General features: G+C 42.6%; 1 protein-coding gene across 1 annotated transcript in view; it reads left to right on the top strand.

The window, feature by feature from the left end:
- LOC115027758 (glutamate receptor ionotropic, NMDA 3B-like) overlaps positions 1-23,453 on the top strand; it is a 53,225-nt gene that overhangs the window by 16,683 nt on the left and 13,089 nt on the right. Inside the window, exons 2-8 of the mRNA XM_029461243.1 lie at positions 3,382-4,082; positions 9,986-10,482; positions 11,364-11,635; positions 12,325-12,561; positions 15,521-15,667; positions 15,950-16,095; positions 20,692-20,807. Of these exons, the coding sequence (XP_029317103.1) occupies positions 3,382-4,082; positions 9,986-10,482; positions 11,364-11,635; positions 12,325-12,561; positions 15,521-15,667; positions 15,950-16,095; positions 20,692-20,807 (2,116 nt within the window). The remainder of the gene's footprint in view (positions 1-3,381; positions 4,083-9,985; positions 10,483-11,363; positions 11,636-12,324; positions 12,562-15,520; positions 15,668-15,949; positions 16,096-20,691; positions 20,808-23,453) is intronic.

Raw genomic sequence — 23,453 nt, 5'->3', positions numbered from 1 at the left:
GTAGTAAAAGCAAACGCACAGGATGCAGAATGCTTGCAGACATCACCAGTGGACTTAAAGATTTAGCGTAAGCATTCACGCAAGTATGCAGACATACACACATGCATTACCCACTCATACATTGCACACACATACGTTATATCGAGTGTGTCACAGGGATAAACACTGATGCTGCCAGCTTATTTTTAAGACATGCTGGATTAAGCTGGAGTGATGACTGGCAGGGATTTCATTGTTCAAATTGGACTGAAATACTTCTAGATGCTACATGTAGGATTGTGTCATTGATTGGTTGTAGAGCGCTTCAGCCTGTTTTGAGAATGAGTGCAGACGGCTCTTTATAGTATAGAACATTAAGTGTGGGCGTGTGTGTGTGTAAAAGGAAAGAGTAATAACTACATTGAGTCTGGCTAGGCTGTTTTAAACATGAGATTACATTAGCGGCTAGTTTATGAAGTGGCACACCCAAACCACTTTCAGTCAAAGACATCCTACTCAGGTTTTCTTGCTTGTGATTGGTCCATAACGTACCAACCCAAAGGATAATCGGCTTAGGCGAGCATTCAGACCAAAAACAGCTCTGTTATTGAAAAAACAAAACAATGCGCTGCCTTGTGTTGCTGGAGATGCTGGCGAGAGGATGGAATAACATCCAGGAAGTCCAGTGACAGATTAATGAGTTTGAAAGCTTATTAGATGCTTACAGGAAACACGGTACACCAGTTTATTACACTATGAGACAGCATTTGGAAAGAATCCTGGAGTGTTATCACCCCAGCAATTGGCAGCCAAGTTCAACTTTTTTCGACTGACCACCGCGCCAACGTCAAGTGATTAATAAGGTGGATGCATTTTCTGAACGCAGCCCTGCAGCCCTAACCTAACCCTAGGGTTAACCCTAACCCTAACCCTTACCCTGCACAAGACGAGTAAGCTAACAGGTGAAGGCTTTCTCTCAGTCCAACATCAAGACTACGCAGGACTTAATACACCTAATATGAGCCTGATACTAAACCTAACGCAGGTTGAAACCACTCCACGGAGCTGTAAGTTTGTGTTTCCTCAGAAACTTTTTAGAGATATTTCATACTTGATGCTGTTTTGTGTTATTATTATTATTACACATTACTTTAAACACATTTTTTTAAGTACTTTACATCCCATTTGTGCCTACAGTATAAGCACAGTGGAAAATGCTTTCTCTGGGAGTTATTGCTCTAATATATCACTGGAATTAATTGTGCCAAAAACATTCAGAAGCAGCCAAGAAGGGACCGCAGTTGCATCGGGCTATAACTCCAGTTATGTGCTTTAAATAAAAAATGTAAAGTCCACTTTGGTGCTTGTCATGTTTGATTGCCCTCAGAATTTCTGAGTAAGTCCTTCCTCCTCTAGTCCTTTCCCATCCTACGGGCTAGCACTAATACTTTTTATGAAAAGCCTCATATCACCTCATCTCTTCAGAATCACAGCTCACACATCTGCCTCCCCCATTCACTCTTAATTTGCTTTCTCTCCTAACAGCGGCAACTACAAACACAACTTCTGTAATTCTCCGCTCGGCGCTTATTATTATTCTCACGTCCCCACTCTTGAAGTAATTCTACCGTCGTGCTCATTGTGAGTCGCTCTGGATAAGAGCGTCGGCTAAATGCCTCAAATGTAAATGAAATTGTAAAAGAAACTCTGTTAAAGTCAAGCAAGTGAGCCATAATTGTCAGTGCAAGAGAAATAATAAAATAGCACCGGTGCAAAATAGCTGACGCAGCTGTGGGATGTACCGCAGATGAGCATTATTGCAATTAATTTGACAATGATATATTTTGTAAGGTTTTCTAACAAGCTGCATTCACTCAGAGCGTGATTTACAAATCTTTTATACATGGTGGTGCACACTCATCTGCTGTGTAGACCAGTCCCAATGTCTCATCTTTGTTCTTTTTGCCAATGTTTCTTATTATATACCTTATTCAGCATACATCAGTGTTCAAGGGATAGATGGATCTTAACCCAGAGCAACTTAGAATAAGAGCTAAATAGTTTTGCGTGCAAATTCCTCAAGCTGCCTTAAGGCTCTGTTTTGATCTTCTATCATCAAGATATGCATGCCGTTTCATTCCTGACAGTAATATGGTGAATAATGCTCACACCTGTAGCAGGCACCTCCTTCCTATCTCTATTCCTGCTGCTGTCTCACCAACAACCCCCACCCACCCACCACCTTTACCTTTCTGGCCACCCACTGAGTTCAAACGAAGAGGCCTTTTTTCATTTTGCCCCTCACTCGCACTCCTAGCTTCTCTCAGGAGGATAAACACACACGCTGCATTAATTCATCCATGTCTTTGCAGTCTTCAGTCAAATATTATTTTCCTTACTCTCTTAAGGGACTCAAGGACTTTGAGCAGAGGGTCCATGTGTTTACTTTGTAATCCTAGGTGGGATATTTCCATTTCATTGAACTTGTGTGTGTGTTGGGTTCAGATTTCTCATCTTCAGACGCACGTGTGTGTATTCCAGAACTTTCTCTACTCGTACTGTATGTACCTTCATGGATTTACAGTATATGCACATATTTAATTCAGTCTTGTATGTGCATGCTTCAGGTGTGTGTGTGTGTGCACATGCAATGCTGCATATGTGATAAAGATGCTTAAAATGTGTATTCATTTGTGCCAGAGGGTGTTTCTGAGCATAGTGGGTAGTGCATACCTATCATCTCGGTTCAATGAGATGTAAATCTTAAGTCTTGCTAAGCTAAACTTTGGACTGTGTGTATAAAAGCAGTTTCCCCCCTCAACCTTGCCTGAAGCACTGATAGGATGAAAAATGGATCGACGTCCCAAAGGAAGGAGGGGGAAAGGTCCATCTGTGAGCGACATTCAAGGACAACAGTGTTATCCATTTTGGAATAGTATGAAACAAGCCAGTGTTTTCAGTGGGGTTTAGAAATGCGGGCTTCTGGATGAACTGTGGATGCCATTGTTGTCTTGCCAAGCCAACTGTGATGTTGCAGATTAGACCCGAATCATTGACTCCTTGTTTGTATGAGCGCGGCTCTTCTCCTTCAGAGTGGGAGATAATGAACAAATGTGACTGATTGTTTCTGATCAGTGTTGTGTTGAATTACTGCAGCAACAGGGATTGTTTTGCAGTTCTCGGGCGCTCATAAAAGCTGCGATTAATGTGATTTTATGTTATTCAGCCCGGAGGTGTTGGGGTTTGGATATATCTATTAATCTCTGTTTTGTTCTTGTTTTCTCTTCTCCCTGTCTTCTCTCTGATCTATTCTCTCTTCCATCATTTAACTTTTATCTTTCCCTTTTTTCTGCCTTTCTTCTTTCTTTCATCTTCCATTCTCCTTTCTGTCCATTCTGATAGAACCAATTCCACCTGATGATGTCGGCCCGTGTGCCTCCATCAACCCTGGGCAGCCTGCTGCTGACGGTCCTGCAGGGGAGAGAAGGGGACAGGGACCGAGGAAGCCGGGGGGAGAGCAGCTGGGGAGGAGCCGCTGTGGTCTGCCCGGGGTGGGAGGAAGGGGGTGAAGGTTTGCTGTCTCACCTGCAGACACACAGCGGTTCTAACTGGCATTTGTGGGACATCATCAACCTGACCCTCATCTCTGGAGGTGAGGATAGAAGGGTGGAGACCAGGGAGGAGAAGAAGGAGGATCAGAGGGAAGAGGAGGCTTTGAAGATCCTCTCCAGCCGTTTCCTGCGCTCCCCCTCTCCTATCTCCTCCGTCCTCCTGCTGGGATCTGACCCTGAGTGTCTCTCCTCCGTCCTGCGGGCTGCTCAGCGCCTTGCTCCATCACTACCAGCACTGCAGTGGATCATGGGATATCCTTTGTCTCCAGATTCGCTCCACACTCTAGGAGGTCCCCTTGGACTGTTAGCCTATGGGGAGGTGGGCCGCAAGCCAATCAGCTTCTACATCCGGGATGCTCTGCAGTTGATTGGCCGTGCGGTCACTGCGGCGACCATGGTGAGGCCGGACCTGGCGCTGATTCAGAACGTGGTGAACTGTTACGACAAACCAAACCAACAAGAGCTGCCCTCTTCAGGACAATATCTGGCCAGGTAAATGTACACATGCACTGTAAATACACATTCATTAAAAGGGTCAGTTTACCTAAGTGACAAAGAAGCATATGTTCTTGTTTACCTCCAGCAGCATCTATCTCTGCAGATCTTTTTGGTGCAGTTCCAATTAAAAGTGCCATTAAGTAAAATTTTGCTATAAAAATATCAGCATATGCTACAAACCCTGTAGGCGTCAGAATGTTGCTAAGAGAAGCAACATTCTGCCGATTTAGGCAGGAAAGCACTGCCTATTGTTACGCATACCGACGAAAGTAACAGAGTTTGAAGCTTTCTGCTCAATACCAGAATACAAAAGCAACAGAGAAGAAGTCAAGTGAGGCGAGGAACAAAGGAAAGGGCTGCAGGTGGCGCTGAATCATGAAACAAAGTCATGCTTCCGAACCCACCATATTCCCACTGACTCAGTACAGCTCAGCCGATCTTACCTATCGAAATAAAACACACTCTGGCAGCCACCTTGACCTAACGTTCAATGAGACAGTCCAATTAACTACATGTGGTGCCGAAATAATGAATGTATGAAACAAACAAAAAACAATAAGCCTACTGTCCAGATCCCAAAACCTCCAAACTACTGCCTCAAACAAATTAACCTTTTACATACACCAAAGACCTGACACATAGGCATCGCCATAGGTCACCCCCTGGCACTTTAAGAAGCGGCTTTTATCAGCTTGGGCAATGGATCAGAAAGAGGGGAAGGACGAGCCGAAGACGTGGGGGAAAACACAGGCGGGATGCCTGGAGGCGTTGACCCGGGGGGGGGGGATCCCTCCAGGTGACGCGTTAACCGGCTTGTTGACAGAATAAACTATTTATTTGTGTACTTATTTGGTTGAAGTTATATTTAGCAAGAAGAAGAAAGTGGAATTGTATTATTTTTTTCGGACGTTACTGTGCCCCCTACGATACTGTGCTCCAGGAGATGTCACTTTTTGGCCCTGACTGACAATGTTAGCAATTGCTTAGTCCAATTTGTGATTTAAGCACTCTCTATGTTACTACATGACTTTGCACTTACTCCCTGTCAGGATTCGAAACACAGGGTAATGTACTAAGTGCTGAGGTTACAGGTCTTCGTGCTTGCTGTGTGAGTTTTAACAGTCTGGTCACCTGACATTATCCAATCTGGACGCGTGAAAGAGAGACAGCGCTAAAGATCCCTCGACCTCTTTCCTTTTGTATAATGTAAAACGTGCAGGGTCTCAATGTTCCAACATCTCAGCTGCCGTTGTCAATGAAAGCAAGGCTTGGCTAACTAACCTTCTCTTTCTGAGTGGCTAACTAGCTTTCACTCGGGGATAGGTTGAGATAACTGCCTGTGAAATCTCTACCGACAGCCCACATCAATGGAAGTGTTAAAAATGAGAAAACTTCAGAGACGCATCTTTCCAGTCCCTGTTACCCTCGGATGATCCACAGACCTTATTGACATTTTTTTTTGATAGAACATACTTTTTAAATGTATTTATGGAATTTAGGACTCAAACCTTAAACATGAATGAACACAGAACAAGATTAGTTTTGCAGCACTTTGCTAAAGGTCAAGAGTGGTGTAGTTTCAGAGCAGTATTCTACAGCTAGTAGAGGTTTGTTCAAGAAAACTTCAGCACAGTGGACGATAGAGAAACTTATTCCACTTTTAAATATTAAATATTTAGCTTTAGGCAACATAGAATGAGTAGTGGTCTGGTCAGGATTAGACCACAATTACTCTCTATAACCCCTGCAGCCGATAGGCCAACCAGTTTTTCTTTAATGCCTCCAGGTCACTTAAAATGCTTCGCTAGGCTCCAAAAGTGTACACATTTAAATCACCAAATGATATATGGAAGACACTGACAAACTGCAATTAAATTCATCGAGTCGCACCACTAAATGTCTGTAAGCTCGTTAGCTTTCTGACTGACACTTTGGCATTTTTGTGATGAGTTGCTGGCTCCACTTGTGGTACTGTATGCTCCGCTTGCTGCCCTTGTCTGTCCTCTGCACCATGGGGGTGGCTCCTTCTGAATAGCGCTGTCATACTCGTTGTGGGGAGGAGGTCTTTATGGCATACAGATCCAAAAACTGGCGCCAGGGAGTTTTGTCTGTTCCTTTTCGCTGTTGCTGCTGCTTCAATCCCTGCCGCTTTTAAAAGGGTTCTGTCAAGGTGTGTTCTGTGATAACACGCACATACGCAGTAAAATAAAACACATTGAAATACATATAAAACCATAAATCTTTTCACTTTTATCATTAAAAACGAAATCCTGACGTGTGCGCAGCAGAAAAGGGGGAAAAAACCTCACACTCACATACATTACAAACCTCTCTTTATGTGGCTGATACTGAGTGATGCACTGAAGCCCCATGCCATAAACTCACTCCAGTGGTATGTATCTCTGCTCCACCGGTTGACATTGATATTTTTATAACGGTGCAATGGATAAAACGGCATGTATCTGACTTCTGTGGTCATGTGGTTCTGGTGAGAGAAGGATTTGTGGTTTGAGCTGGGACCACAGCAAATATTGAACACACACGGTGACTGCCAGCTGAGAGCGATCATCAACACCACCCACATAATCACAAGCTGGATTCTCACAGATTTACCCCCTACTGCAGTTAAGTTGAGCACTGGGATGCCAGAACAATTTGGCATAGAGGGCCAGAGGCTAAAACAAATGGAGTGGGCGTTGGGTTACAAAGCAGTATTATTGGACATTTATTATTAAAGGTAAAACAAGTTGATTAGGTTTAATGTGATTAAATTGCTCAATGTTGGCCACACCAGCAGCACGCCTTAATGGATAGCAATGGTGGTCCACCACTTTGGTCCACAGTGAAATATTTTAACAGCTATTGGATGGATTGATATTAAATGGGTACAGACATCCATGGCTCCCTAGAGGATGAAGCCTACTATTTTGTAATCCACTGACTTTTCCTGTAGTGCATCAACATGAGGTTGACCTTTGTCGGTTTTAAGTGAAATGTCTCGACTTTGTCTCAACTATTACATCGATTGCCAGGAAATGTTGCGTTCATGTTCCACTCTGGATGAATTTTAAAAGCTTTTGTGTTCCTTTAACTTTCCATGTAGCGCCATCATTTGGTAAAATGTCAATTTGTCCAATAAAAGCTTGGACTTGGACAAGCCATGGTAAATATTATACCTGCTAAACATCAGTATGTTAACGTTGTCAGTATGCGTATATTAGGGTGCCGATGTTAGCAAAAACACTACTGTGCCTAAGCACGGCCTTACAGAGCTGTGAATGAGGCTGTGCGGTAAAGAAAACAATAAGTAATGCTTTTAAACTCAAACTTCATCAGGACACCAGGGAAAGTCACTATCTTTCTGTGGAGGGCCAATTAGGATGGAGTCTAGACTATCAGAATAGACTATTTATAATGGAGTCCTTCATAATGTAGTGTCAGTGACCTTTGTATCTGTCCTGTTAGAGACTGATAAAACGGGTCTTTCTGTCGCTCTACTCATACGGGTCCAGTTAGACTCCATGCCCTCCAGTGTACTCCCTGATTCTTATCCCTCCACTGCAACAGCCAGACATGCCATTGCTCCAGAGAGCTCTAACTCTAGCTGAAGGAAGTAAGAGACTTCCACATGGAAAAGGCAATTAACAGCTCAATGCCCAAGGGACAGAGCGAAGAACGCAGGGAGGGGAGAGAGGATGTCTGGAGATATAAGAAAGAGAGGAAGGTGTGAGGGAAGAAAAGAGCAAAAGCTACACAATGTTACCGTTTCTGATGTAAAGCCGTGGACGTATGGGATAAAGACACTTTTGTTGTTGTTCTTCCGACTGTCCACAATGAAAGAAATCCCTTGGTGCTTATTCCCAAAAATACATTAGAGAGAAAGTAGTCAAAGACAAACCGATAGATGAAAGACGGGGGAAGTAGGAAACGGCTAAAGGAAAATAGAAATAAAATCAAAGAAATGGAAGAAGGATCTTGTGTGGGAAAGGATGTGAGGAAGGAGAAAATGGAGGGAAATAAATGGAGGGTTGTTGTTATCAGAGTGAGATCTGCCAGTCAGTGCCATCTCACTCGACACAGCTGCCACGAGATTAAAACCATTGAAACAAGCAAGTAGTATCATCCCAGACTGACGGACAAAGACAGAGGGAGTAAACTTTTCTTCCAGAGTAAAGGAGATGTAGCGATAAAGGAGTGAGACACATGCCTGGGACTTTCTTATAGAATCATCATTTACCGGCCACTCTGCTGACATTTACTTTCTGAGTGTGTGAACCGGAGCCAGGTGTTGGTGAGAGGAAACCATCCCTCTCTGACACCACTTGGCCGACTTATCAACCCGCTATTACATCCAAAGCCATTCTTTAAATGCAGCCGCTGCTGACCCAATGCAACACAACAGAACCCATGACGAACAGGCGGCGCCGCCTAAAAGTGTGCCGTACTTTTCACACCCCTGCTCTGATCACTGTATAATCTCACACCTATCTCTGGGCACGAATCCAAAAATGTGACAAATTGCGTAAGAAGTGTGCTTCGCACTTCTCTGCTCACATAAGAGATTTAAAGTGAAGCCTATGGTTAATTTTTTTGTGGCCAGCCGCAGCCATTACGGTATAGTATATGAGTCTGGAGTGGGTTGGCTTGATGAATCTGCTGTCTATGGGATATGATGATTCAGCCGTGCTATTACCATGAGTGATTTCAGCTCAAGGCAAGGCTAGCACTTCCGCTTTATGGTCACAGAGACAGAGGGAGCTGCTGATGAGGAAACATAAGTTAACGTGCTATGGGATGACTTTCAAATCAGAGGCATTTTTAATCAGCTCTTTAGAATTATGGAGCATGGAATGGGTTTATAAATTGATATTGTGCTCTTGAAGTAAATCACAATGGGAAGAAAGAGGGTAATGAACAGAGGCACAAGCAGAATACACAAAATGTTACAGACATTTACATGTTGTATCATTCTTTGTGTGATGCAGACAGACTTTAGTCCAGTCTAGTTTCGGAGGGTGAGGTTAATGAAGCTCATGATCAATGTAGTCTTTTCATATTCTTTCATACATACCACATTTAATGGAGAAAGTCCCCCAGTTCAATGATATGCTCATTTATTCAACATATAGCTTAGAGATGAAAGAGGGAGGAAAAAGAAAAGAGAGAATAAAACAAAGAGCAAAAGGGAAAAGGTATTTTTCTGCTCTGAGAAAGGGCTACGGCTTTTCCATTAGCAGGAAGGAAAACTTGCCATTTCCAGCCCTGACCCTGACATAATCAGTAGTCCCCGCACGGTTCAACACCCATACCGAATGCAGTGATCTCTGCATACTTTAACATTTAAACATACGATACAATGACCTCCTGACAATCCTCTACTAATCAAGACATGATCAAACAATACATGAATGGATTCACGTCGAGACATCACCTTGCGATGTCCACATGATCAAATCTTAAGACGTGAGCTAACAATCCCTGCACGGTTCAAAAGGCCAGGGCAAGTTTTATGTGCGAACAGGGATTGCTCTTCCTAATTTATATCGCTGTGAAGACCAATGTGGGGCCACCAGGCGAGTGAGACGAATGGCAATGACTGTCTGTATGGACTGGCAGATAGGAGGAGACCCTCACTGCACTGCATTAACTTTTAATTATGACTTTCGCAGAGATGCAATTACCCATCTGAGACTAGACTTGCTCAAGCTCCAGACCCAGACCATGCCCGTCTGGAACATAATTTGTAACTTTTTCCTTTCATTTTCCCCAGTTATTTTCCTTCTGTCATCTGGCTGAGTGTTGTATTACTGCATGCTGTATTTCTAAACTATAATAACAGAGCATGGATCTTTGTTGTCTCTCGCTCATTTTCTATTTGCCTCCTTCTGTCCCTTGAGGTTTCTATCCAACACTTCCTTTACTGGGGCCACGGGCCTGATCCAGGTGGATGCTGGACTCTCTCGTGTCCTCTCCTCCCAGCTGTTCCACGTGTGGAGCCTGAAGAGGGGCGCTCTTGGCCAGCCGGCCTGGGTGACCGTAGGCCAGTGGACCCGAGGCAGGCTAGAGCTAGAAAGGGGGATCTTGGGACTGGTGGGAGGGTTCGGGAGCAGCCAGGGCAAAGGTCTTGGAGCTGGGGTGAGGGGAGGAGACGGCCAAGGGGACAGTAACGCTGGAGGACGCTGGAGACCTGGAGAATCCGTTGAGGGACACCGCCTGAGGGTGGTGACACTGGTGGAACACCCGTTTGTCTTCACACGGGAGGTGGATGAGGACGGATTGTGTCCAGCTGGTCAGCTCTGTCTGGACCCCAGAACCAACCGGTCCGATATAATCCAGAGCCACTTCAACCAGCTGCACAACACTAACACTACAATTGCAGACTGGGAGGGGAATGGTGAGTTTTGTTTTGGCATGTGTCCTTCATACTGTAGTGATGAAGCAGTGGTTTGCTGTAGAACTTGTGGGCATCAGTTATAATTCATGAAAACGCAAAACTTCTCAAATATAAACTGTTAGATCTCTTGGTCTAGATCTCATTGCTATATCCCTGGCAACTTCTTTACTGCTCCTCCTCAAAATTGAAGTGGATTTTAAGAGTAAAATCAATAAAAGATCATGGCTGGTCAGTTCAGTTAAAACATATACCAGGTGCAATGTCAAGGGCTCAGCTCTACAGTTACAGCCTCGTTTCATGAACGAAGACGATTATATAAATAAGAGATGAAGACTACCGTGTTAAAGAAATACCAGGTTCTATATCTGTGACTAACAAGACTGTTGGTCGTCTATACAGTCAGCCTACTGTATAGCAGTAAATTATAAAGCATTTTTACTTTTCTTTTACTTTAATTGGCAAATGGAAGGCAGCTAATATAAATTTGAGGATGACATAGGAATTCACAAAATTATTTTTGCCAAGTTTCAAGAGCAATTGGCAAACTGCTGAATTTTGATTGTCTGAGTTTGCAAATAAGGTTTGCCAGAAAAATGTTAAAAATATTTATATTATAGCCTCTCCATCTTGCCAACTCTTCCTATTAACTTTCCTATTTGTAGTTCAAGGCTTGTTACTGTACATCTTTCTAGTGCAGTTTAAGTGTAAGTCTATATGTGTTCCTAGCATAGGCGCAGGTGTAGTGAAAAACACACGAGCACAAGTGTCCTGTGAACATTTTCCATGATCCATAGTCAACAATTGAGGACAAATTCCCAGAATTCACTTCCAGAGCATGCGTATAGATACATTTCTCATTATTATCCCTTGTTTCCTGTCAGACCTACCGGAGGACCTGAGAAAGTGCTGCTACGGGTACTGCATCGACTTGTTGGAGAAACTGGCAGAGGACATGGGTTTCACCTTTGACCTTTATATTGTGGGAGACGGGAAGTACGGAGCATTGAGCGGGACGGGACGCTGGACGGGGCTGGTCGGGGACCTGCTGAGTGGAACCGCAGACATGGCCGTCAGCTCTTTCTCCATCAACTCTGCCAGGAGCAGAGTCATCGACTTCACCTCCCCCTTCTACTCCACCAGCCTGGGCATTCTGGTACGATTGCTTGAAGTCATCATTAGTTTGTTGGAGTTTGTATTTTAATGATCATAGAAGACATGGGGCATGTCCTGAAAATATATTACATTGTGAGTCAGTGGCAGCGCCGCAGTCTTCAGTGTTACTTTGATTTGTCAATATCTCTCTCTCGGGCTGACACTATTTCTGTATGATTTGACGATATGGTCTCTAACTACTTAATTTCACCCTAATGCAACGCTCACGCAGTCTTTTGGTGAGGTACACGGGATCATTAGTTTTGAATAATTAGTTTGATGCATTTCCAGTGGACAATTAAGAAAGTTCAAAATGAAAAGGCAGTTTAAGAGTGTGTAATGAGTCTGAGAGGCATTTTGAGAAGCTGTCTTAGCAGAGTCCTCAAACATGCAGCAGTTATTCTTTGATTTGTTAACATCTCCCTCTGTGGCTGACAAACTGCAATGCATAATATGATCTGACAATGCGGTTCCATTTGAAATAGTGATTTCTTGCCCTGACAAAAAGATGGATAGCACAAAATAAAAACAATGTATGCACTTGTTTTTAAAAACTAATTATGCCGAGGAGTGTTTAAGAGAAGTTCACTGCAAACTGGATGTTAAATTATATTCTCAATTTAGCGCAAAATACAATACACGTCATTTTTGCCAGTTTCTTGCACTATTCTTTTCTATTTGACCTACCAGGTTCGTAGCCGGGACACTGCAGCCCCAATCGGAGCCTTCATGTGGCCTCTCCACTGGTCCATGTGGGTGGGTATTTTTGTCACGCTGCATCTCACCGCGCTCTTCCTCACCTTGTACGAGTGGAACAGCCCCTTCGGCATGACACCACATGGCAGGAACAGGCTGCGCGTGTTCTCCTACTCCTCCGCCCTCAATCTCTGCTACGCCATACTGTTTGGACGTACTGTCGCCACCAAGGTAAAGCAGCTCTCCTCTATGTGATAAATAGGCATCATGCAGGTTGGGGCAGGGAAGACAAATTTCAGAGAAAGGAGGGGGGGAGGGGTGCATTATCATTAGGAGTACACAAACAGTAAGGGCAAGTTGAAAGGGGAAGTTAGATGGGAAAGAGGCAAGATGATAGAAATGGCTAGGGAGGGGGAAAGATTGATAGGGGAGAGGTTAGGAAGGTAGGCAGTGATGAAGTAGAAAGGTACAGGGAGGATAATGCGCATACAGGGAGGGAGAGGGGAAAGGGTAAGTGGGCCGACAGAGATTGAAGGAGTTATGGCAGAGATGATGGGGATGGATGAAGGTGAAAAAAGCGTGAGTGAGTAGAGGTTAACTCGCCAAAGTAGTCAGACACAAAGTTAAAAACAAAAAGGTAGGGGGAAGAGGGCCGATGGGAGGTGGAAAGGTGAGAGTGCAAATTGGGAGATGGGCTTCAAAAAGAAGGTAATAAGGAGGTTGACAGAAAATGTGGAGTCGGGGTTAAAAGGGTAAGTGGGCATGCAGGGAAAAGCATCTGAATGAGGGGGACTGGAGGTGGGTGGACAGAGGATGATGCAAGAGAGAGGGCAAGTGGGTGGGTCGGGCCGCACAAGAGAGAAATGTATGAGACGACGAAGATAAAAGGAATTCAAATCCTCAGATTTAGGATAATCTGTCCATTTAGAAATACATAGCAAGATGGAAAACAATGTATTGCCTTTTTAAAGATAAAAACATGTCCATATTTTCATCTCATTTGTTTGTTATAAATAGGTAAAAAGATTAAATGTACCTTTGCAGTAACAGCAATCTTCACAAACCTGTCAGATTTGACTGATGGTGTCACACTGACGCACACCCAACCACCACGCAGATGAAAAACTGTTGTCTGCATTCTTTGTTTCTTTTAAACAGCAACTCAAAGTGCCAACCACATATCCATCATTATGATAACTTATGCTTGCTATTCTAATTTGCATGCAGCACATTCTGCTAAGTATATGCAACATAATTTGCTCAAATGATTCCTGTCTATCGGAGCTCCTCTTAGTGAGTATGCTCACCATCATAACATTCTTTAATCATACGTTGTCCCTAAAGGAGGTGGAACAGAGGCCAAGTGATTAGAGAGACCTTCCCAAAATGAAAAGGTCACAGGTTTGATCCTGGCAACTGGCAATGTGTCAATTAACAGGTTTTGCCTATTAGTAGGCGTGTGACCCGTTAAAATGCCCTTGAGCAACACTCTGAACCTCTGTGTGCTGGGACACAGCCAAAAAGTCATGTTTATTTAAGCTATGGGGAGGGATGGCAATAAAATCAATTGCTAGTTTGCTTATAATGGCTTATTTCCCTGGAGTCACCTGTATTGTAGTGTTCAGGTTTAAAAGTCTTCAAAAACAAATAACCAAAGTGCACAAACAAAAGTATAAGGAATGGAGTGTTTCTCTAAATATGTGGCAGTCGTTAGCATGTTGTCCGGCTGCTAGCTTAGTACAGTTGTAATGGACCAAGGTCAAGACACAGAGGCAGAAGGCAGACGGTTAGTTAGAAGCTGGCTTTATTGTAGGGACTGGTAATGTGAGCCAGGCTGAGTGGGGTGAGCCCGAGAAGAAAGGTACAAAGGCTGGGGAGCAGAAGCAGGTGAGGTGAAACAGACGAGGTCCTGAGACAGAGGTTTACTGCAGGCACGGGGAAACATGTATTAGTTATTTGCGAATACTGACGGTACAGTAACGAGAATCAAAAAGGCTGGAAGCGTGACTGACTGCATGAATATGAACAGAGTCTGTACCGGGTCTTTATGGCAGGGCTAATCATGATTGCCTGACTCTCGCACACCTGTCTCCACTCCCGCAATTAGACACACACTCAAACAGACACATATGAAGGGAGAGAGACTGTAGGCTAGGTGGAAGTGGAGGGCGTGACACTAGGAGCACATCATCAATTCTAATTTAATCATAAAAGTCACACTTGCACATTCACCTGTGTAGTATTTTCCTATTGTGTGGAAGCTGTTCCTGGCTGCTAGCAGAGGGTAACGTATGCTGGAAACATGTACTATGTGTCTTTAACCAACTCGTGGGGCTAACGTTAACTTGATTGACTAGCTAGCTACCGCTCATCTACCAGCAACAGTTGTCTATTCAGCATGATCAATTGAAAGTTACAGGCCAGATATCAGAAGCCTGTTTTTGTCCAGCCTGATCATTATATCTTGTAATATTTACAATTTCCCTTGGTACTCAATAATACGGTACAACAATATCACACATTTAGCATATTGGGCATGCCATCCTCCCTTTTCTCCCCTTTCAAATCACAAACTAATTATGCAAAGAGTTGAAAACATACCGAACACTTTTGTAAAAATAGGTTACAACCTTGTTTGTATAATTAATGTCTCATTAATCCCAAACCTTTTTAAAACACTCGAAATTCATCTCTTTTGTTCAGTTTAAGTGGATTTTAATTGGTGGAATAAATAAATGATCAGTGTTCAGGTGGATTCATTCCCCTAGGCAGGCAATTTCATGGAAAGATATTGCTCTGATGTGCCTCAAAAACAGTCACACTTGCGTTAGCTCCTCTCCTGGTCTGTTTTCGATTAACTTGGTAACCCTTCTTTGGGTTAAATAGTGATATTTAAGGAGAATGGGAATGAAAGTGTGTGTGGGGGGGGCTCTCTGCATTTATGAAAGCACCTTTCCTCACACCTTTTTGTATTTTTAATCGTTTTAACCCCTGTACAATTTTAGTTATCTCACTTTCAATCCATGTTGTTTGTTGTCAGTCGGTTTCATTTTGTCTTGACATCGTGACATTTTCAGGTATTTTTAGATTCCTCTCATCAAGAGCTGCAATTTTTTTCTATTTTTTGATCCGTTTAATTATTGCACCAAACATTAAAAAATCTCTCCTGGCATCCATCTCCGCTCTGCAGACTCCTAAATGCTGGACCGGGCGTTTCCTGATGAACCTTTGGGCCATCTTCTGCCTACTGGTGCTGTCCAGCTACACTGCCAACCTAGCTGCGGTCATGGTCGGGGAGAAGACCTTCGAGCAGGTGTCAGGGATTCATGACGACAAGGTTAGACTACAAAGACACAAAATGGCAACTGCACGCATGTCAGAACCCCACACACGCATACAGACCCCCAGCTACACGAACACGCAAGCTAATCTCACACAAGGACGGACTAATGAGAATAGAGTTGAATTATTTGTGAAGGATTATCACTTTCCATATCCCTAAACCCTGTAGGGAGTTCAGGACTGTAGTGAATTTGATATCCCTATTGTCTGTCTTTATCACCTCCACCACCATCTCCACCCTCTCTTCTAACTAAGTCTTCCTGTTTCATTTCCTCAGCTGCACCATCCGTCCCTGGGCTTCCGCTTCGGGACTGTGAGGGAGAGCAGCGCTGAGGATTACATGAAGAAGAGCTTTCCGGAGATGCACGACTACATGAGACGCTTCAACCAGCCCACCACCCCAGAAGGCGTACATATGTTGAAGTAAGACATACATGCACACAATGTACATTTGTAAAAAGCCGAATTTAAACCTCATTAATTCGCAATCCAGACATAAACAATCCAGTCACGTTTACATCTGTTATCTGTGGTTGTCTGTATTCAGCGCACTTATTTTCCATGAGCACTTGTGCATAACAATTCTCGCTTCTATTCAAGAGCAAACGTGGCAGATTTACATGCATCCGAGGTTACTTTAATACACAACACTTGAAATAGAGTTGCTGATTCTCTAATATCCTACAGAAAATAGTTGATAGAGTTCATGAGGTCACCTGGAGGTCATCCATGATGGTGAATAATGATGGATTTGTGCACATGATCTGAATCACCACTTTTAATCAAAACTTTTACAAGCCTGCAAATCAAATGTGAGTGTACCTTCTCCAAAAGGTGTCACCCAACAACGTCGTCAATTCAGATTGTGGGTGCTCTGATTTGGACTTTTTGTTGACATCACTATCTAACATCAATGCGACGTCTCTCTGTAGCTCAATGTAATTTGTGTTTTCAGAGTTGTTGTTCCCCCTTTGATATTTTTCCACCTGCAGTGATGTCGTGTCAAACCAATCGTTGATGATTTCTTATTGTAGAGAACACGCTGTTTGCTTTTGCATCTGACAGAGATACCATCACATAACTCATCACTGTGTGCACTGCGTGCATTTACACCCTGCATTAGAATGAGATGTTCCTTATCCGGAGACACTGCATTTAACAAAAGGTGCAAGTGAGGTGAGAGCCTATGAATTACATACATTTTTTAAAGTCTTCCCAAAGATATTTTTCATTAAAAGAGTTGAATGAGGGACAAATTGATGAAATGAGGGCAGAGGATGAATGGATGAATCGCGTGTCGAATGGGGAATGCGAGAAGATGAAAGCAAGAAGGCGAGGCAAGTTTATTTATACAACACAATTATTCACAAAAGCAGTTTAAAGTTCTTTACATAATGCATTAAACATTGAATGCAATAAGAGAAATAAATAAAGTTGTTTGGGATGTCAGGGACGTGGTGGTGATGGTTCTTTCAAAAGGCAGTGGAGAGAATAAAAGGTTTTAACCTGCTTTTTGAAGAAGTGTCATATCTTCTGGGAGTTTTCTGGAACAGTTAGCGGATGACCTGAGGGCTCGAGAAGGTCACGGTGAGGAACCCGGGGCGCGGAGACTCGGGGTGCGGTTAACTTGAGGTTTACATGCACACACCCTATTGGTCTTATCCTCGTTCTGATCATATTCCACGTGTGATGTAACAAAACACTCGCAGATAAATAGTCTTCTTATTCATTGTTGACAAAATTGGAAATGTTTTTTTTTTGATGGAAGCAATCATCAGCGTAATCAAACCAGCAGAAATGGCCATTTCTATACACAGGTGAGGTTCAAACAGCCATCAGGAGAGGGAACACATAATTGCATAATAGAATCCATCTGTGAACGAACCGCCTGGAATCGACCGCTCCTAATAATAAAACTGAGCGCCCGAGACCGGTATCTATAAGAGCCGTACCACACAGATAAATAAATGAAGATGCACATGAATTAACACGAAAACTTATTACGGGAAAAAAACCTTAATGGTGTACAAACGTTCACTTTATATCTGACCTCTACTGAGGAACAATAGCAATGCAATCAGTCAATGCTTAAAACTCAGAGAGCTCAAACTATCCAGTAAATAGATACATATATATACGACCCTGTTAGTCCAAATAGTTGAAAATAAAGAATACGTTTCTCTAATGTCTCTTAAAAACATCAAACTAACAAGGTCATATAGCTCTTAGACTCTTTCCAGGTGCATACTCTGTGTCCATTCATCTTTTTAATGGATACTTTGAGGTGTGGATCATTCTTTAGTGCATCGTGGACAGTTTTAAGCATAGACGCAGTTTATTACTAGGTCATACAACATGTGAATGCATGTATATCGTGAAAGGTTTGTGTTATTCATGTGCCTCTTCATTTATTTACCTGTAAAAGTTGTTTGGGATATGTTTCCAGTCTTGGGCATTGGGTTTGATATTCCCTTTCAGCTTGTGACACTAGTCTTTGTTGTTTCTGACTCGTGGGCACACCTCCTTCATTACGAGAGGCGGTTTATGGGCGTTTCATTCACGGATGGCTCCTTTTTATTCAATTACATTCTCTTTCCTGTTGGGTGTTTGAACCTCACCCTGTGTGTATAAATTGCCTTTCTGCTGGTTTGATTATGCTGAAGATGGCTTCTGGCTTCTGACATGTACATTTTTGCACACGATAAATAAGATTTTTATCTACGAGTACCTTTGTCTCTTTTGTTCCTCGCACCCGATACACTATTCAAGCTTTCGGAGCCGTGTGTGTGCTTGCTACTTGCCATTAATTGGAACAAGCAACCTGATTTTTCAGCTCCCTGTATTTCTGACAATAACATCATTCAGGTTGTGATTGTATAGGAAGACGTGTCCGTGAGTAACCTCAGCCGTTGAGGAAGAACCCACTCTCTGGCTGCCTGAACACTGTTTCCTTTAATGGTTTTTGCTGGATGTATCCTTCGGATCACCAGTAATGGAAGAGAAGAGCGGGCGATACATCTATCCTTCACATTACCGGTGTCGGACTTTCAATCTCATTTGCATGGATGTGGATCATCACATTCTTCGCTATGATCTTTATTTAACTTAGTAACTACTACGTGGCTCGAGTTGAGGAGGATCGGTCACAAACCTTGATCCTTATGCAGGATCCTCGTGTGCGTGTCATTGATGTGGCGTCTCAGGGCTTCATTTATACTCCTGTGGTGTTTGCAGAGAGAGGAAAGCAGCACTCTTAGTACCTGGGGGAAAACCAATTTTATTCTTTATTACATTTATATCCTTTTCTTTTAGTTGAAATGAAAGATCCCGTTTTATTACCTTCTGTTCTATTAGCTTTAATAACCAGCTTTGATAATCAAACACACATTTGGGTCATACGAATATAGAATACATTAATTTAGCAGTGGAGGAGGAAGTATTCAGATTGTTTACTTAACTACTTACAGCCACATGGAAATACTTTGTCACAAGTGAAAGTGCGTGAGTGTTATTTGCAAAAGTACGAAATTAAAAGTATTAATAATGCATAAATGCTGCTGTGCATGCTCATGTATATTACATTATTGAATTACTGTCACTGATGCATTTGTGTAAGCAACATTTTTCACTTAACGTTTTAAATGTAATAAATGAAATTCCACCTGCTAGCAAAAATGTGTTTATCCCGGCTTACCCAGGATACACAGACATTCTGTACCGCAAACGCACTCACAGCTATAACCACGTACGCTGCTCAGACACAATGCCTTCTCCATAGAGCACCCACAGAGATGCTGAGATAGTGCATGTGCTGACTTTGTGATACGAGTGGAAAGATATAAAGCGCTTGTTCAGGGAAAGAGGATGAGAACAGGGAAGATGAAGGCGCTGTTTGTTTGTGTGCGAGGCAAAGCAGAAGTGGAAGTCACAACAGTGCAGAGGACCGGAGTGAGGCAATAAAGTACTGTGTTGGCAGAACTACTGACCCCAATACTGCACTCAAATCTTAGAGGGGGGGAAAAAACCTTCTCCTGGAGAGACAAAACGCCCAGAGCTACACACAGCAGCTGCACATTAACGCAATTGTATAGTCTGAGAGGAAGTAATGCAAGCACATGCCTACACACAGGCTTACAGTCACAATGTAATGCATGTAGCCTACGTGTGCACGCTCACACACACGCACACACACGCACCACTCTTATCCCGAGGCCAGGCATCGGATAACTTCCGACCCTCTTTAGTCATAAAAGAAGTCTCTCCTCTGTCTCTTCCGCTGTGCCTCGTTATGTGACGGGACTAGACAGAGAAAAATAGACGTTTTTGCTTTGCCGGCACAGACTTTGTAAAAGTCAACCTTTTGTTTCACGGTAAACATCCTGAATAACAACAAGATTCGGGTAATTTGATCAGACTTCCCCATTTCCTCCATTAAGCTGTCAATGTATGTGTGTGTGTGTGTGTGTGTGCATGCTTTTTCCAATACATGCATTAATGCTTGTTTATCTGTCCGCCAGTCAAATGTGTTTGTGTAATGTGTGCATACATTAGGCTGTCTAGGTGGATGTGTATCTTTCTTTTCTTTTTCCCCCAATGTGTTTGTGTGTAGGTATATCATTCAAATCCAGTTGTGCTTCCTATCTCCCGTCAGCGGCAGAGGCTGCACACAGAGGGACGGTCTAGAATTAAGGGTCAATTAAGGTCAATTGGATCGATACAGCCGGAGTAGGAGAGTCCTCAGCAGTGTATATAATACCTTATCAGTCCACAGCAGAGGCTGTTGGTTTAGGTAATGATGTATGTGTTTACGCAGTGTATTAGAATGCAGTTAATCTCATCCTCTGTATAAATGACAAAACAGGATGACAGACCCAAATACAGGGGGCTCCTGCATGGGACTGGAGAGTGGAAGAAAGTTTGGGGAGTAAATCTGATTTGCGGGTCTTTATAAGTTAAAGGTTAGTCGTCTTCAATTAAAGCTTCTTTCTCAAATCTGTGATCTGTGTGTTTGTGGTGAAGGACAGATCCTCCTGCCCTGGATGCGTTCATCATGGACAAAGCCCTGTTGGACTTTGAGGTCTCTATCGACGCCGAGTGCAAACTGCTAACTGTGGGGAAGCCTTTCGCGATTGAAGGTGAACACACACACACACAAAAACATACTTGTTTATATTACTTGTGAGGACATTGTATTGCATGTTTCTTTTAATCTTAAAACTAATGTGGTTTATTTGGCTTTTGCATGATCTTAAAAGTATTTTATTCTTTTATTCTTGTTTTTAAAACCTATCTTTATTTCCTCTTTTTATTGTTTCTCTCTGTAAAACACTTTAGAACAAATGCCATACAAACAAGTTTAATTTAAACAAAACCACTAAATGTCTGACCCCAAATTCTACAAGAACCTAAACCTAATATAAATTGTATTCTTAACCCTTAAAATCTAGTCTTAATCTCCCTAAATAAATTGACCTTGTGGGGACCTGCTTTTTGTCCCCAGTTGGCATGATCAACGTGAATCAGTACTCACACGCACACACACACAAACCAAAAGTGGCTCGCACACATGTACACACTGTACACACTTGTATAAATGCTCTATAAGCACACATATATAATACACATATCTACTATATAGACCTTAAAGCATGCACATCTACACACACAAACACATGTACAAAGACACATACAGTATGCACATACTCACACACGCACACACACATTCAGAAAGGAGATCAAATACTGATGTTGGCTACATGACTGACATAATAACACAGTGATTCACCGGATGAACTTTAACGCTGCAGGGTGAAAGTATTCAACCATCTATTATTAACAACAATGTCCAGTCAGAAGACTTTGGAATTAACCCTTACAGGTCAAATGAACTGCAGCAAAGTCAGGAAGCAAAAAGGCAAATCCACTGTCAGTCAAACAACAGCTAATGATCCACAAAGGGAGTTAAAATATTAAAATACAAGTTCTACGTGTGTGTGTGTGTGTGTGTGTGTGTGTGTGTGTGTGTGTGTGTGTGTGTGTGTGTGTGTGTGTTCTGGTGCTATTATTTAAAGGACACTGTTTTCCTTTTAGACTTTCAGTGGGAGGACATTTTTCCCAAAGTGAGGGCATTTGCTTTTTCTTCTGTCTAAAAAATATGAGCCGTGGCAAGCGGGGGGGAAGGGAAAATAGAGCCAAGAGCTCGCAAAAAACATTTTACACTCCTCGTGTTTTTATGTTTTCATGTTTAACAAAGTTGTATTTTACTCTGTTTTTCATTCCTTCTCCTCGTCCTCCTTCTTCCACACCTATAAATTGTGTATGTGTACTACCCAAACTAAAACTACTAGAAAGAAAAGTCTAAATGTATACATTATTAATAGCCTAGCCTGATAAAGAAGTTCTAAAATATTACCGAAAATATATATGCGGCATGTAGTGGAACAAGCTGACCTATATGTACTGGCTTCAGTTACAATATCCTGCAAGCACCGACATCAAATGCTGTGAAATCTACTGGGCAAACATAACTGCAGCTTGCATCACTGCACCGCTGCTTTGTTCGTCAGTGAGTCAGTAAGTCAATAAAGTCTTATTTCATTCTGTTTTGAGGTGTGGATACTTTGTTTACGAGACTAATTGCCATTGTGTTCAAAAGCTAATAACAAATTACAAGTAATAAATCATGTTTTTGCTTTAATTAATTACTATGCACAACCATTATAGCCAGATTACATTATATTATATGACTAGTAGCAGAAGTAATGACTAGTACTAGTGTTAGAAGTACAGTTTCCTTAAGGGATATGATGCGTGTGCTATAAACTGAATATGAGCAGAATAAATTGTATCATTTTACAAATAAAAGCCGCTGACGTCCCGTCGAAAGAAATTATGTCTTAGGTCCAATAAAAGTCCGGTGCTCCCTTTCTTTGAAGGTACATAAAGGTTCCAGCCATTACGGCAAGTTTCATTATATTCTAGTCACAAGTCATATGCACATGCACGCTTTCTGAAGATGACTTTGAAGTGAAATTTCCGCTAGCAGAACACATTTATTGGATGTATCAAGCGTTTAACCTCTAACCCAACCTCAGCCTCGTCACTTGGATGTTTTTACAGGTATAGAATTAGTTTGTGCGTGTGTGTGTGTGCGTTTGTTTCCGCTCAGCCTTTTCTTTTCTCTCCCCACCTCTGAGACACACATAGAGACAGTTGATGAACACTAGTAAGGGTGCCACATAGGACCAAACACTGATGTTGATACTATTTCTCTGTCAATCCAAGCATAGCCTCAGAAAGACCCCACTCCCACATTAAATATTCACTGTACAACTCCTGTTCACTGGAGATTATCTACTGCTTTCTTCACTGCATAAGACAAAAAGAGCCAAGAGACATCGTGAGCACATCTGATTGTGAGGATGAGAACAGGTCGTATTGGTATGTATAGTGGGGTCAGTTTGATGACTTCTTGATTCATTGTCTACAAGAAAAGACAGGCGGAAAATCCAAGCTGCCTTCAGTAGCCTATTCACCCCCACAGCCTGCGTGAGGAAGAATGAGATGGGAGTGAATAACTCAATAAGTCTCAACGGTTGAGGAAGAGAGAGCAGGAAATGACCCAGACAGGAAATGTGAGAGAGGAAAGACACAAGACGAGGAGACGATGGGGAGGGGAGAAAAAAAAGAGAGAAGACATAAGACGAGATATAAAAAGCAAAAGGAAGAACAACAAAGGTATAGAAAGGGAGGGCCAGTGAGGGGGTGGGAGCGAGGTGGGA

The sequence above is a fragment of the Cottoperca gobio genome, chromosome 22 (assembly GCF_900634415.1).
Source record: "Cottoperca gobio chromosome 22, fCotGob3.1, whole genome shotgun sequence".
Taxonomy (NCBI): Eukaryota; Metazoa; Chordata; class Actinopteri; order Perciformes; family Bovichtidae; genus Cottoperca; species Cottoperca gobio.
Note: the sequence above shows the minus strand (reverse complement) of the source record. Positions and strands in the feature narration are given on the sequence as shown.